The sequence below is a fragment of the Anomaloglossus baeobatrachus genome, chromosome 2, assembly GCF_048569485.1.
Source record: "Anomaloglossus baeobatrachus isolate aAnoBae1 chromosome 2, aAnoBae1.hap1, whole genome shotgun sequence".
In the NCBI taxonomy this organism is placed as follows: domain Eukaryota; kingdom Metazoa; phylum Chordata; class Amphibia; order Anura; family Aromobatidae; genus Anomaloglossus; species Anomaloglossus baeobatrachus.
In genome coordinates, this window is record NC_134354.1 from 701,807,038 (window position 1) to 701,820,024 (window position 12,987).

The 12,987-nt window shown below is 50.4% G+C and overlaps 1 protein-coding gene across 1 annotated transcript in view; it reads right to left on the reverse strand.

The window, feature by feature from the left end:
• The window catches only part of KPNA3 (karyopherin subunit alpha 3), a 156,968-nt gene that overhangs the window by 16,454 nt on the left and 127,527 nt on the right, over window positions 1–12,987 (reverse strand). Inside the window, exons 14-15 of the mRNA XM_075337290.1 lie at window positions 9,675–9,746; window positions 968–1,130 (exon numbers count right to left, since the gene is read on the reverse strand). Coding sequence (XP_075193405.1) covers window positions 968–1,130; window positions 9,675–9,746 — 235 coding nt within the window. The remainder of the gene's footprint in view (window positions 1–967; window positions 1,131–9,674; window positions 9,747–12,987) is intronic.

The following is a 12,987-nucleotide window of genomic DNA, read 5'->3' on the forward strand; positions in this document are numbered from 1 at the left end:
GTCAGCGTCCCGCCCCTCTCCTGACTGGCAGGTCCGGGGGCGGGAACGAACGGAAGCAGGCCGCAAAAGCCGGGGACTCGAGTTATCAGCGCGGCCGCCGTAAAAGCGCGGGCCGCGCTGAAGTCCCCGGCGCACCACAAGTGCCAGCCGCGCCGCAGTCCCAGCGGCCGGCGCGACCGATTCCTATAAGTGTGCCTGCTTCAGCGAAGCTGAATGAGGCCATGGCACAAGCGCCGTAGCGCTGATGTCCCCCGGCGCACTACAACACCCAGCATGCTGCGGTGTGAGCGCCAAATGCACGGGGACACAGAGTACCTTGAGGAAGCAGGGCCATGTCCCTGATGTACTCCGCTCCATCCAGCATCTTCTCCAGGGGCTGTAGATGGAGCACGGTCTCAGTGCCTGGAGACCAGTAAATCCCACTTCACCCAGAGCCCTGTAAAAAGGGATGGGGAAGGAATCAGCATGTGGGCTCCTGCCGCCGTACCCGCAATGGGTACCTCAACCTTACAAACACCTCCGACATACAGTGGGGTGAGAAGGGAGCATGCTGGGAGCCCTGTATGGGCCCTCTTTTCTTCCATCCGACATAGTCAGCAGCTGCTGCTGACTAAAAACAATGGAGCTATGCGTGCGTGTCTGACCTCCTTGCGCACAAAGCTAAAACTGAGGAATCTGTACTCCTACGGGAGGGTGTATAGCCAGAAGGGGAGGGGCCTTACACTTTTAAGTGTAGTTCTTTGTGCGGCCTCCAGAGGGCAGTAGCTATACACCCACTGTCTGGGTCTCCCAATTAGGAGCGAAAAAGAAATTAAGATCTTGAGCCTCAACTCCATCCCCAGTCCGCAGCCATGGTGTAACGCTCACCGTATTCGCATCCTTCTATATTCTCGGGCTCGGTGTGACTGCAGCCGCTGCGTCCTATAGCTATGTTCCCATCTGCTGCAGCTTTGTTACTATTTCTTACCTCCACACTCCTCTATGATCTCGGCAATTGTGCTCGCTTCTTCTCCTGCCATTATAAGAATGTTTTTTAAGCCGTCCAAAACAACCTGGACAACTTGAGAGTCTTTCACAGCCAGTAAGTTGCAAAATGGTGGGATAACGTTCTGCTGCACGAGGTACTCCACCTGCGGAGAACAAGCAGAGGGTGACATCTATACATCCTACCATGGCTTTGGGGACAATCTGTACCATGAGTAACTTACTTAGGGTCACACTTATTTCTCAAGGTTATTTAATAAGGTTTAATGTAACACTTGCGTCATCCGCATCTTACCTCAGCTACAAACACACTGGGTAAATTGGCAGAATACATTTCCCCGATGTGCTCTCAACACATGAGGAGCACTTTACCAATCACATAAAAAAACAAACCTTTGGAATTAGGTTGATTTCTTTCCATTAAAAGATTGGCAAATTTATTCAGTGGAATTGAGTTCTACTAGAATTTTCCCCCAATTTGCTCCAAGTGAAATCAGCAAATTACGAGGCCGACATTTTTTTCCTAACTATAGAAGGCCAGGCAAACTGTTAAATAAATAATACTCCCTCACAACCGTGCTATCCCCATTATTCTGGCCAGACCGCTTCTTTTTCTATCCGTCATGCTCATTCTCTTCAGCCTTTTCACTCCAGGCTCTGGCTTTTGCCTCAAAGCGAGCTTTACACACAGCGACATCGCTAGCGAGCGTACCCACCCCCATTGGTTGTGCGTCACGGGCAAATCGCTGCCCGTGGCGCACAACATCGCTTACACCCGTCACACGAATTTACCTGCCTAGCGACGTCGCTGTGGCCAGCGAACCGCCTCCTTTTTATGGGGGCGGTTCGTTCGGCGTCACTAAGCTGCCGCCCAATAGAAGTGGAGGAGCGGAGATGAGAGATCCGAACATCCCACCCACCTCCTTTCTTTCTCATTGTTAGCAGCCGCAGGTACGATGTTGTTCCTCGTTTCTGCGGTGTCAAACGTAGCGATGTGTGCTGCCGCAGGAACGATGCACAACATCATACCTGCAACAGTAAATATAATTGGGATAGGAACGACTGGTCAACGATCAACGATTTGGTAAGTAATTTTGATCGTTAACAGGTCGTTCCTGCGTTTCATACAATGACGTCGCTAACGAGGCCGGATGTGCGTCACGAACTCCGTGACCCCAACGACATGTCGTTGCGTGTCAAGCCCGCTTAAGGCCTCCTCTGACTGATAACACTGTGCGTGCGCCATAATGTCTCAATGTGCACTGCCCGAGTGACAACATGGCGTGCATGCGCAATGACTGCTGAATCCTCGCCGAACCACAAGCTGCAGCCTGGGCTGAAGAGAACACGTGCAATGGGGGGGTAAGGAGAACAGAAGATGTACAGAGAATCAGATGGTGGGCTGCAGAGCAGGAGGGTAAATTGGTTTATTTAGGCCCTAGATTATGCTCTAACATCTGGAACAAGCCCAGAGAATACAGGACATTTAAATTGTGGCAAATAACTTTGCTGCAAATCGAATTTCCCTGTAAAAAATTGTCCTAATTTGAAAATAATGTGGCTCCATGATTAAAAAATAAAACTAACCGGTGGTCGGATTCTACATTCTTACTATTTTTTCCCCTGTTCACTTTTATCTGGACCCAGAAGGAGCATCTATGGCTAGGTGGTTTCAATGTTTCCAACCATCACTATTTTTGCCTCAAATGGTCTCAAAAAGGCTCCACCAGTTCTACTGCAAAACTTGTGAGCCGGATCAAAAAAATGTGACATACAGGGCCAGATCCCTCAAGAAGGTTAACAGAATTTTGGCATAGAAATGCTTTACAGGTCCCTATTTTGGGCATTTGAACTCAATACTGTCTATGCCAACTTCTTGAAGAGTGGGCAGAACGAGACAAAACCAAGTATGCCTGACAAATTCATCAGAATTTACCTTACAATGTATAAAAATTACAACAGCAGTTTGCACCAGCCTCTAGTATTTCTGGCAGAAGTGCGCACCTCTTAATGGATTTAGCACATCTTAATCCAGCACGCTTTTTATTAAAGCTAGGGTACAAAACATCAGTTTTGATGAATTGGGGCCATAGGCGTGTGCTGGAGTCAGATGCTCCTGACACAGCTTTTTATGAATCCAGGATGTCTGAAGAGTTGTGGGCACCTCAAGGCGCTTTGCCAGATTCTACTCCAGTCAGAAACTGGAGTAAGGTAAGTGGCGGAGGAATGCCACAGCTTGTACTGAATGTGACCAATGGGCACTGCTTTGTCTCGCCCACTTTGCCACAGGTGGGCAAAGAAGGGAATTTTGTTACTTACCGTAAATTCCTTTTCTTCTAGCTCCTATTGGGAGACCCAGACGATTGGGTGTATAGCACTGCCTCCGGAGGCCACACAAAGCATTACACTAAAAAGTGTAAGGCCCCTCCCCTTCTGGCTATACACCCCCCGTGGGATCACGGGCTCATCAGTTTTAGTGCTAAAGCAAGAAGGAGGAAAGCCAATAACTGGTTTAAACAAATTCACTCCGAAGTAACATCGGAGAACTGAAAACCGTTCAACATGAACAACATGTGTACCCGAACAAAACCAACAATCCCGAAGGACAACAGGGCGGGTGCTGGGTCTCCCAATAGGAGCTAGAAGAAAAGGAATTTACGGTAAGTAACAAAATTCCCTTCTTCTTCGGCGCTCCATTGGGAGACCCAGACGATTGGGACGTCCAAAAGCAGTCCCTGGGTGGGTAAAGAAATACCTCATGTTAGAGCTGCAAAGACAGCCTTCCCCTACGGGGAGGTAACTGCCGCCTGCAGGACTCTTCTACCTAGGCTGGCGTCCGCCGAAGCATAGGTATGCACCTGATAATGTTTGGTGAAAGTGTGCAGACTCGACCAGGTAGCTGCCTGGCACACCTGTTGAGCCGTAGCCTGGTGTCGTAATGCCCAGGACGCACCCACGGCTCTGGTAGAGTGGGCCTTCAGCCCTGATGGAACCGGAAGCCCAGCAGAACGGTAGGCTTCAAGAATTGGTTCTTTGATCCATCGAGCCAGGGTGGCTTTGGAAGCCTGCGACCCTTTGCGCTTACCAGCGACAAGGACAAAGAGTGCATCCGAGCGGCGCAGGGGCGCCGTGCGGGAAATGTAGATCCTGAGTGCTCTCACCAGATCTAACAAATGTAAATCCTTTTCATACCGAAGAACTGGATGAGGACAAAAGGAAGGCAAGGAGATATCCTGATTAAGATGAAAAGAGGATACCACCTTAGGGAGAAACTCCTGAATGGGGCGCAGCACTACCTTGTCCTGGTGGAACACCAGGAAGGGAGCCTTGGATGACAGCGCTGCTAGCTCAGACACTCTCCGAAGAGACGTGACCGCCACTAGAAAGGCCACTTTCTGTGAGAGACGAGAAAGTGAAACATCCCTCAGAGGCTCGAAGGGCGGCTTCTGGAGAGCAACTAGTACCCTGTTTAGATCCCATGGATCTAACGGCCGCCTGTACGGAGGGACGATATGACAAACCCCCTGCAGGAACGTGCGCACCTGAGAAAGTCGTGCTAGACGCTTCTGAAAAAACACGGATAGTGCCGAGACTTGCCCTTTAAGGGAGCCGAGCGACAAGCCCTTTTCCAACCCAGATTGCAGGAAGGAAAGAAAAGTAGGTAACGCGAATGGCCAGGGGGATACTCCTTGTGCAGAGCACCAGGATAAGAAAATCCTCCACGTTCTGTGGTAGATCTTAGCAGAAGTGGACTTCCTAGCCTGTCTCATGGTGGCAACGACTCCTTGGGATAATCCTGAAGACGCTAGGATCCAGGACTCAATGGCCACACAGTCAGGTTCAGGGCCGCAGAATTCCGATGGAAAAACGGCCCTTGGGACAGTAAGTCTGGTCGGTCTGGTAGTGTCCACGGTTGGCCGACCGTGAGATGCCACAGATCCGGGTACCACGACCTCCTCGGCCAGTCTGGGGCGACGAGTATGACGCGGCTGCAATCGGATCTGATCTTGCGTAGCACTCTGGGCAAGAGTGCCAGAGGTGGGAACACATAAGGGAGCCGGAACTGCGACCAATCTTGCACTAAGGCGTCTGCCGCCAGAGCTCTTTGATCGCGAGACCGCGCCATGAACGTCGGGACCTTGTTGTTGTGCCGCGACGCCATTAGGTCGACGTCCGGCACCCCCCAGCGGCGACAGATTTCCTGAAACACGTCCGGGTGAAGGGACCATTCCCCTGCGTCCATGCCCTGGCGACTGAGGAAGACTGCTTCCCAGTTTTCTACGCCCGGGATGTGAACCGCTGATATGGTGGATGCTCTGTCCTCCACCCACAACAGAATCCGCCGGACTTCCTGGAAGGCTTGCCGACTGCGTGTCCCTCCTTGGTGGTTGATGTATGCCACCGCTGTGGAGTTGTCCGACTGAATTCGGATCTGCTTTCCTTCCAGCCACTGCTGGAAGGCTAGTAGGGCAAGATACACTGCCCTGATTTCCAGAACATTGATCTGAAGGGTGGACTCCTGCTGAGTCCACGTCCCTTGAGCCCTGTGGTGGAGAAAAACTGCTCCCCACCCTGACAGACTCGCGTCTGTCGTGACCACTACCCAGGATGGGGGTAGGAATGATCTTCCCTGTGATAATGAGGTGGGAAGAAGCCACCATTGCAGAGAGTCCTTGGCCGTCTGGGAAAGGGAGACTTTCCTGTCCAGGGAAGTTGACTTCCCGTCCCATTGGCGGAGAATGTCCCATTGAAGTGGGCGCAGATGAAACTGTGCAAACGGGACTGCCTCCATTGCTGCCACCATCTTCCCTAGGAAGTGCATGAGGCGCCTTAAGGAGTGCGACTGACCATGAAGGAGAGACTGTACCCCTGTCTGTAGTGACCGCTGCTTGTCCAGCGGAAGCTTCACTATCGCTGAGAGAGTATGAAACTCCATGCCAAGATACGTTAGTGATTGAGTCGGTGACAGATTTGACTTTGAAAAGTTGATGATCCACCCGAAAGTCTGGAGAGTCTCCAGCGCAACATTCAGGCTGTGTTGGCATGCCTCTTGAGAGGGTGCTTTGACAAGTAGATCGTCCAAGTAAGGGATCACCGAGTGTCCCTGGGAGTGCAAGACTGCTACCACTGCCGCCATGACCTTGGTGAAAACCCGTGGGGCTGTCGCCAGACCAAATGGCAGAGCTACGAACTGGAGATGTTCGTCTCTTATCACAAAACGTAGAAAACGTTGGTGCTCTGTAGCAATCGGCACGTGGAGATAAGCATCTTTGATGTCTATTGATGCAAGGAAATCTCCTTGAGACATTGAGGCAATGACGGAGCGGAGGGATTCCATCCGGAACCGCCTGGCGTTCACATGCTTGTTGAGCAGCTTTAGGTCCAGAACAGGACGGAACGAGCCGTCCTTTTTTGGAACCACGAAGAGATTGGAGTAAAAACCTTGCCCTTGTTCCTGAAGAGGAACAGGGATCACCACTCCTTCTGCTCTTAGTGAGCCCACCGCCTGCAGAAGAGCATCTGCTCGGTCGGGATGTGGGGAAGTTCTGAAGAACCGAGGCGGAGGACGAGAACTGAACTCTATCCTGTACCCGTGAGACAAAATGTCTGTTACCCACCGGTCCTTGACCTGTGGCAGCCAAATGTCGCAAAAGCGGGAGAGCCTGCCACCGACCGAGGATGCGGAGGGAGGAGGCCGAAAGTCATGAGGCAGCCGCCTTGGAAGCGGTTCCTCCGGTTGCTTTCTTGGGGCGTGAGTGAGCCCGCCAGGAATCTGAGCCCCTTTGCTCCTTCGGAGTCCCTTTGGACGAGGAGAATTGGGCCTTGCCGGAGCCTCGAAAGGACCGAAACCTCGACTGCCACCTCCTTTGTTGAGGTTTGCTTGATCTGGGCTGGGGTAAGGAGGAGTCTTTACCCTTGGACTGTTTAATGATTTCAGCCAATTGCTCACCAAACAGTCTGTCTACAGATAGTGGCAAGCTGGTTAAACATTTTTTGGAAGCAGAATCCGCTTTCCATTCTTTTAACCACAAGGCTCTGCGCAAAACCACCGAGTTGGCAGACGCCATTGAGGTACGGCTCGTAGAGTCCAGGACAGCGTTGATAGCATAGGTCGCAAACGCAGACATTTGCGAAGTTAAGGACTCCACTTGCGGCACTGCTGGACGTATGATAGAGTCCACCTGTGCCAGACCAGCTGAAATAGCTTGGAGTGCCCACACGGCCGCGAATGCTGGAGCAAACGACGCGCCGATAGCTTCATAGACAGATTTCAACCAAAAGGTCCATCTGTGTCATTGGCATCTTTAAGTGAAGCCCCATCCTCCACTGCAACTATGGATCTAGCCGCAAGCCTGGAGATTGGGGGATCCACCTTTGGACACTGGGTCCAGCGTTTGACCACGTCAGGGGGAAAGGGATAACGTGTATCCTTAAGACGTTTGGAGAAACGCTTGTCTGGATAAGCATGGTGTTTCTGGACTGATTCTCTGAAGTCAGCGTGGTCCAGAAAAGTACTCAGTTTACGCTTGGGATACCTGAAATGGAACTTCTCCTGCTGTGCAGCTGCCTCTTCTGCTGAAGGGGCTGGGGGAGAAATATCCAACAGTCTATTGATGGCCGCTATAAGGTCATTTACCATGGCGTCACCATCAGGAGTATCCAGATTGAGAGCGGTCTCAGGATTAGACTCCTGATCACCCTCCTCTGTCTCATCATGCAGAGACTCTTCTCGCTGAGACCCTGATCCGCGTGATGACGTGGAGGGTCTCTCCCAGCGAGCTCGCTTAGGCTGCCTGGGACTGTCATCTGAGTCAGAGCCTTCAGCCTGAGATGCCTGGGACCCCCTTGAAGCACGGATTAACTCCAACTGAGGGGGACCGGGGAACATTGACGCAGCAGTGTCCATGGTCTGAGTAACTGGCCTGGCCTGCAAGGTCTCTAGGATTTTTGTCATAGTGACAGACATCTTGTCAGCAAAAACTGCAAACTCTGTCCCCGTCACCGGGACAGGGTTCACCGGTGACTCTGCCTGGGCCACTACCACCATAGACTCCGGCTGACGAAGTGGCACAGGGACCGAACATTGCACACAATGGGGGTCATGGGAACCTGCCGGTAGATCAGCCCCACAAGCGGCACAAGTAGCGTATACAGCCTGTGTCTTGGCACCCTTGCGTTTTGCGGATGACATGTTGTCGTCTCCTCAGTGCAATATAGGGTATACAGCCAAGAAGCGACCTTACAGTGCAATATATATATGGTATAGAGAAAAAAATACACCAATATAACACTGGGGCACTAGTGGGGCCAGCACTAATGTGCTGCTTACCGCCCGCTTAACGCGGGTGTGTGGTCGCCAGAAATCCCTTGTCTGGGTCTCCCAGAGCCTGTGTCCGTTCTCCAGCCAGACTGCATGTAGGAATGGCTGCCGGCGTCCTGTGGAGAGGGGCGGGCCCTGAGCGTGTGCAGACAAAGTGCGGGAAACCTGCTCCCCACTGTGCTCAGTGAGAGGGCTGGAGTATGTAAATAAGACTCCAGCCCTCGGCGCTGACTATCTTACAGCGTCTCTCCCTTGCCCTGATTGACAGGGTGGGGGCGGGAACGAAGCGGAGCTAGGCCGCAAAAGCCGGGGACTAGATTTATAAGCGCCGCCGTCGTAAAAGCACAGTCGGCGCTAAGTCCCCGGCGCACCACAAGTCTCAGCCGCGCCGCCGCTCCAGGGGCGGCCGGCGCGGCAGTCCCCAACACAAAGTCCCTCAGAGAAACTGCAGTGACTGTAACCCCAGCGCACAGCGCTACTGTCCCCGGCGCACTAGCACACCCAGCAAGTCTGGAGTGTGCGCGGCCTGTCCATACGGGGACACAGAGTACCTGAATGTTGCAGGGCCTTGTCCCTGAACGGTACCCAGCTCCGTATCCAGCAGGTTCTACGGGTCTGTGGATGGAGCCCGGCCTCAGGGCTTGGGGGCCGGTAAGATCCCACTTCCTCAGAGCCCCTCAGGGGGATGGGGAAGGAAAGCAGCATGTGGGCTCCAGCCTCCGTACCCACAATGGGTACCTCAACCTTAACAAACACCGCCAATAGGAATGGGGTGAGAAGGGAGCATGCTGGGGGCCCTAGTATGGGCCCTCTTTTCTTCCATCCGATATAGTCAGCAGCTACTGCTGACTAAACAGTGGAGCTATGCGTGGATGTCTGACCTCCTTCGCACAAAGCTTGAAAACTGATGAGCCCGTGATCCCACGGGGGGTGTATAGCCAGAAGGGGAGGGGCCTTACACTTTTTAGTGTAATGCTTTGTGTGGCCTCCGGAGGCAGTGCTATACACCCAATCGTCTGGGTCTCCCAATGGAGCGCCGAAGAAAATGTTGTGAGAACGCCAAAAAGTCGCAAAAGTTTAGCACAGCATTGCGTTGCGCTAAAAGTTTGCGACTTTTCAAAGCTTTTTACACCAGATTTCTATAGGATCCATTCCTGCATCAGTTTCCCTCTGGAGTTTCCATGTCATGACAGGGGAAAAAAAAAACCAGTCAACGAATATGAGCAAATTAAGCCTTATAAGATGTGATCGTTATCAAACACTCACATCTAGTACAAGTATGACTGTATTCTGTCACAGGCAGATGCTGGACAACCTCTAGAAAATCCCAGCTCCATAACCCACATTCTGTTCTGAGTCCTTGGCTTACCTGGTCTTTCCGGCCGCTTATCGTTAAGTTGCTGATCGCCCATGCAGCTTCCTTCTGAGTGCCAAAGTCTCCCTGCAGGACAGAAAAAGGCAGCTGTAAAGGTGCGAAGACGACTGCACTCTAGACGAGGATAATAAAGTGCTGAAACATCCATTATGTTACACAGTTATAGCAGTACACAATGAGGACCAGTCATTTCCACTTTGAATCAATAGAAATTGCAAATATTTCCTTAGAGTACATCTAGTCGGGCCAATTTAACGAATTCAGATTAACTATATTTATTTTAGTCACTTATATAGCGGCGCTATTAACTCCACAGTGTTTTACAGATATGATCATCACTGTCCCCCCATTGGGGCTCACAATCTACATTTCCTATCTGTATGTCCTTAGGCTATGTGCCCACGGGGACAGTGTCCTGCGGATATATCCGCAGGTGCTCCCAGGAAACAGCAGCACAACTTTTGTCTGTTTCCATGCTGCGGAATGTCCTGCGGATATATTGCGGTCATTCTGCATTGAGGATACAGTACCATGGCTTCGGCACTGCATCCTCAATGCAGAACAAGTGCTGAGTGATCGGGGGAGTTCATACTTACCTCCATCATGCAGCATCTCGCTTTCCGGCAGCCGGGTCACTCTCTCAGCGTCTGCAGGAGAAGGTGGGCAGGCCTGAACTAGCTCCGGCTGTCACATGACCAGAGCTTGTGCAGGCTCCGCCCCACCTCTTCCTTCCTGTACCTGGATTCACCGCGCTCCTATACACCGGACAAAGAAAGTGACTCCGGTGAGGCAGGTAAGTATATGGGACCCTGCGGAGAAATCCGCAGGAATAATTGACATGCTGCTGATTTTTCCGCACGAAAATCCGCACGATTTCCCGCAGCGTGGGCACAGCATTTCCCAAATGCCATAGAAATGGCTGGGGAGTAGCTGTGCTGCAGATTTTTTGAAAATTTGCGGCTTTTCCGCGAGAAATCCGCGGCAAAATCCGCGCATTTTCCACAGTGTGGGCACATAGCCTTAAGGGTACTTTACACACTGCGACATCGCTAGCGATCTCGTTAGCGATGTGAAATTCTAGATCGCAAGTGCGATCTTTTGAGATCGCACATAGGTCATTTTACGCATGTGCGATCTCAAAAGATCGCACTTGCGATCTAGAATTTCACATCGCTAACGAGATCGCTAGCGATGTCGCAGTGTGTAAAGTACCCTTTAGAGTGTGGGAGGAAACTGGAGTACCCAGTGGAAACCCACAAAAACACGGTGAGACCATACAAACGCCTGGCAGATGGGATCTTGGATGCTGGGTGGGTAAAACAGACTGATATGAAAAGAACACGCAATAAGGCCCTGTGCGCACGCTGCGGATTTACCGCGGATTTCGCTGAAGGAATGCGGCAGAAAAGGTTTATAACATTTCTGCAGTCCTTCTGCAGAAAAATCTATGGGGATTAAAAAATGCTGTGCGCACACTGCGGTTTTTTTTTGTCCCTGCGGATCTTGCCGCAGAATTTCTGCTGCGGAATTAATGTGCATGGCACTTAATTTCCAATGGTACCTGCAGTTTTTGCCATAGATAATGGTAAAAACCCGCAGGGACCAACCTGCAAAAAGAAGGGAATTTTGTTTACTTACCGTAAATTCCTTTTCTTCTAGCTCTAATTGGGAGACCCAGACAATTGGGTGTATAGGCTATGCCTCCGGAGGCAGCACAAAGTATTACACTCAAAAGTGTTAAGCCCCTCCCCTTCTGCCTATACACCCCCCGTGCTCCCACGGGCTCCTCAGTTTTGGTGCAAAAGCAAGGAGGAGGAAAAAGAATTATAAACTGGTTTAAAGTAACTTCGATCCGAAGGAATATCGGAGAACTGAAACCATTCAACATGAACAACATGTGTACACAAAAAAACAGGGGCGGGTGCTGGGTCTCCCAATTAGAGCTAGAAGAAAAGGAATTTACGGTAAGTAAACAAAATTCCCTTCTTTGTCGCTCTATTGGGAGACCCAGACAATTGGGATGTCCAAAAGCAAGCCCTGGGTGGGTAAAATAATACCTCGTAAGAGAGCCGTAAAACGGCCTCTTCCTACAGGTGCGCAATCGCCGCCTGAAGGACTCGTCTACCTAGGCTGGCATCCGCCGAAGCATAGGTATGCAACTGATAATGTTTCGTGAAAGTGTGCAGGCTCGACCAGGTAGCCGCCTGACACACCTGCTGAGCCGTATCCTGGTGTCTCAAAGCCCAGGACGCACCCACGGCTCTGGTAGAATGGGCCTTCAGCCCTGAGGGAACCGGAAGCCCAGCCGAACGGTGGACTTCGAGAATTGGCTCCTTGATCCACCGAGCCAAGGTTGATTTGGAAGCCTGTGACCCTTTACGCTGGCCAGCGACAAGGACAAAGAGTGCATCCGAGCGGCGCAGGGGCGCCGTACGAGAAATGTAGAGTCTGAGTGCTCTCACCAGATCTAACAAGTGCAAATCCTTTTCACATTGGTGAACTGGATGAGGACAAAAAAAAAGGTAAGGAGATATCCTGATTGAGATGAAAGGGGGATACCACCTTAGAGAGAAAGTCCGGAACCGGACGCAGAACCAGGGCTGTGGAGTCGGTAAGCCAAACCTTCGACTCCGACTCCTCAAATTCTCTTGCACCGACTCCGGCTCCGACTCCGGCTCCGGCTCCTACATATATTGCTTATAGTTAGGTGAAAAATTTATTGTAGTACATGAATATGTGTATGTGAACATCAGACATTTAATAATTTTTATGATACAATAATCAAGATATTTGGATAGAACATAAAATATATTTATTGGAATACAACTTTAGAACACAAAAAACTGTAATAAATTGTAAATATGTAATACACTATGTAATATACAGTAGATTACATATATATCTTGTGTGTGTGTATATACACTGTATATATATATATATATATATATATATTATATATATTACATATTTACAATTTATTAGTTTTTTTGTGTTCTAAAGTTGTATTCCAATAAATATTTTATGTTCTATCCAAATATCTTGATTATTGTATCATAAAAACAATTAAATGTCTGATGTTCACATTGTACTACAATAAATTTTTCACTTAAATATAAGCATTATACTAAATGTTGTTATTTAGTAAAATATTCAGCACATTCTGCATTGCACTCCTGTCCCCAATTTATTATATATTTTAGGAGTCGGAGTCGGTGCATTTTATACCGACTCCGACTCCACCAAAATGAGCTCCGACTCCGACTCCACAGCCCTGCGCAGAACCACCTTGTCCTGGTGAACAACCAGG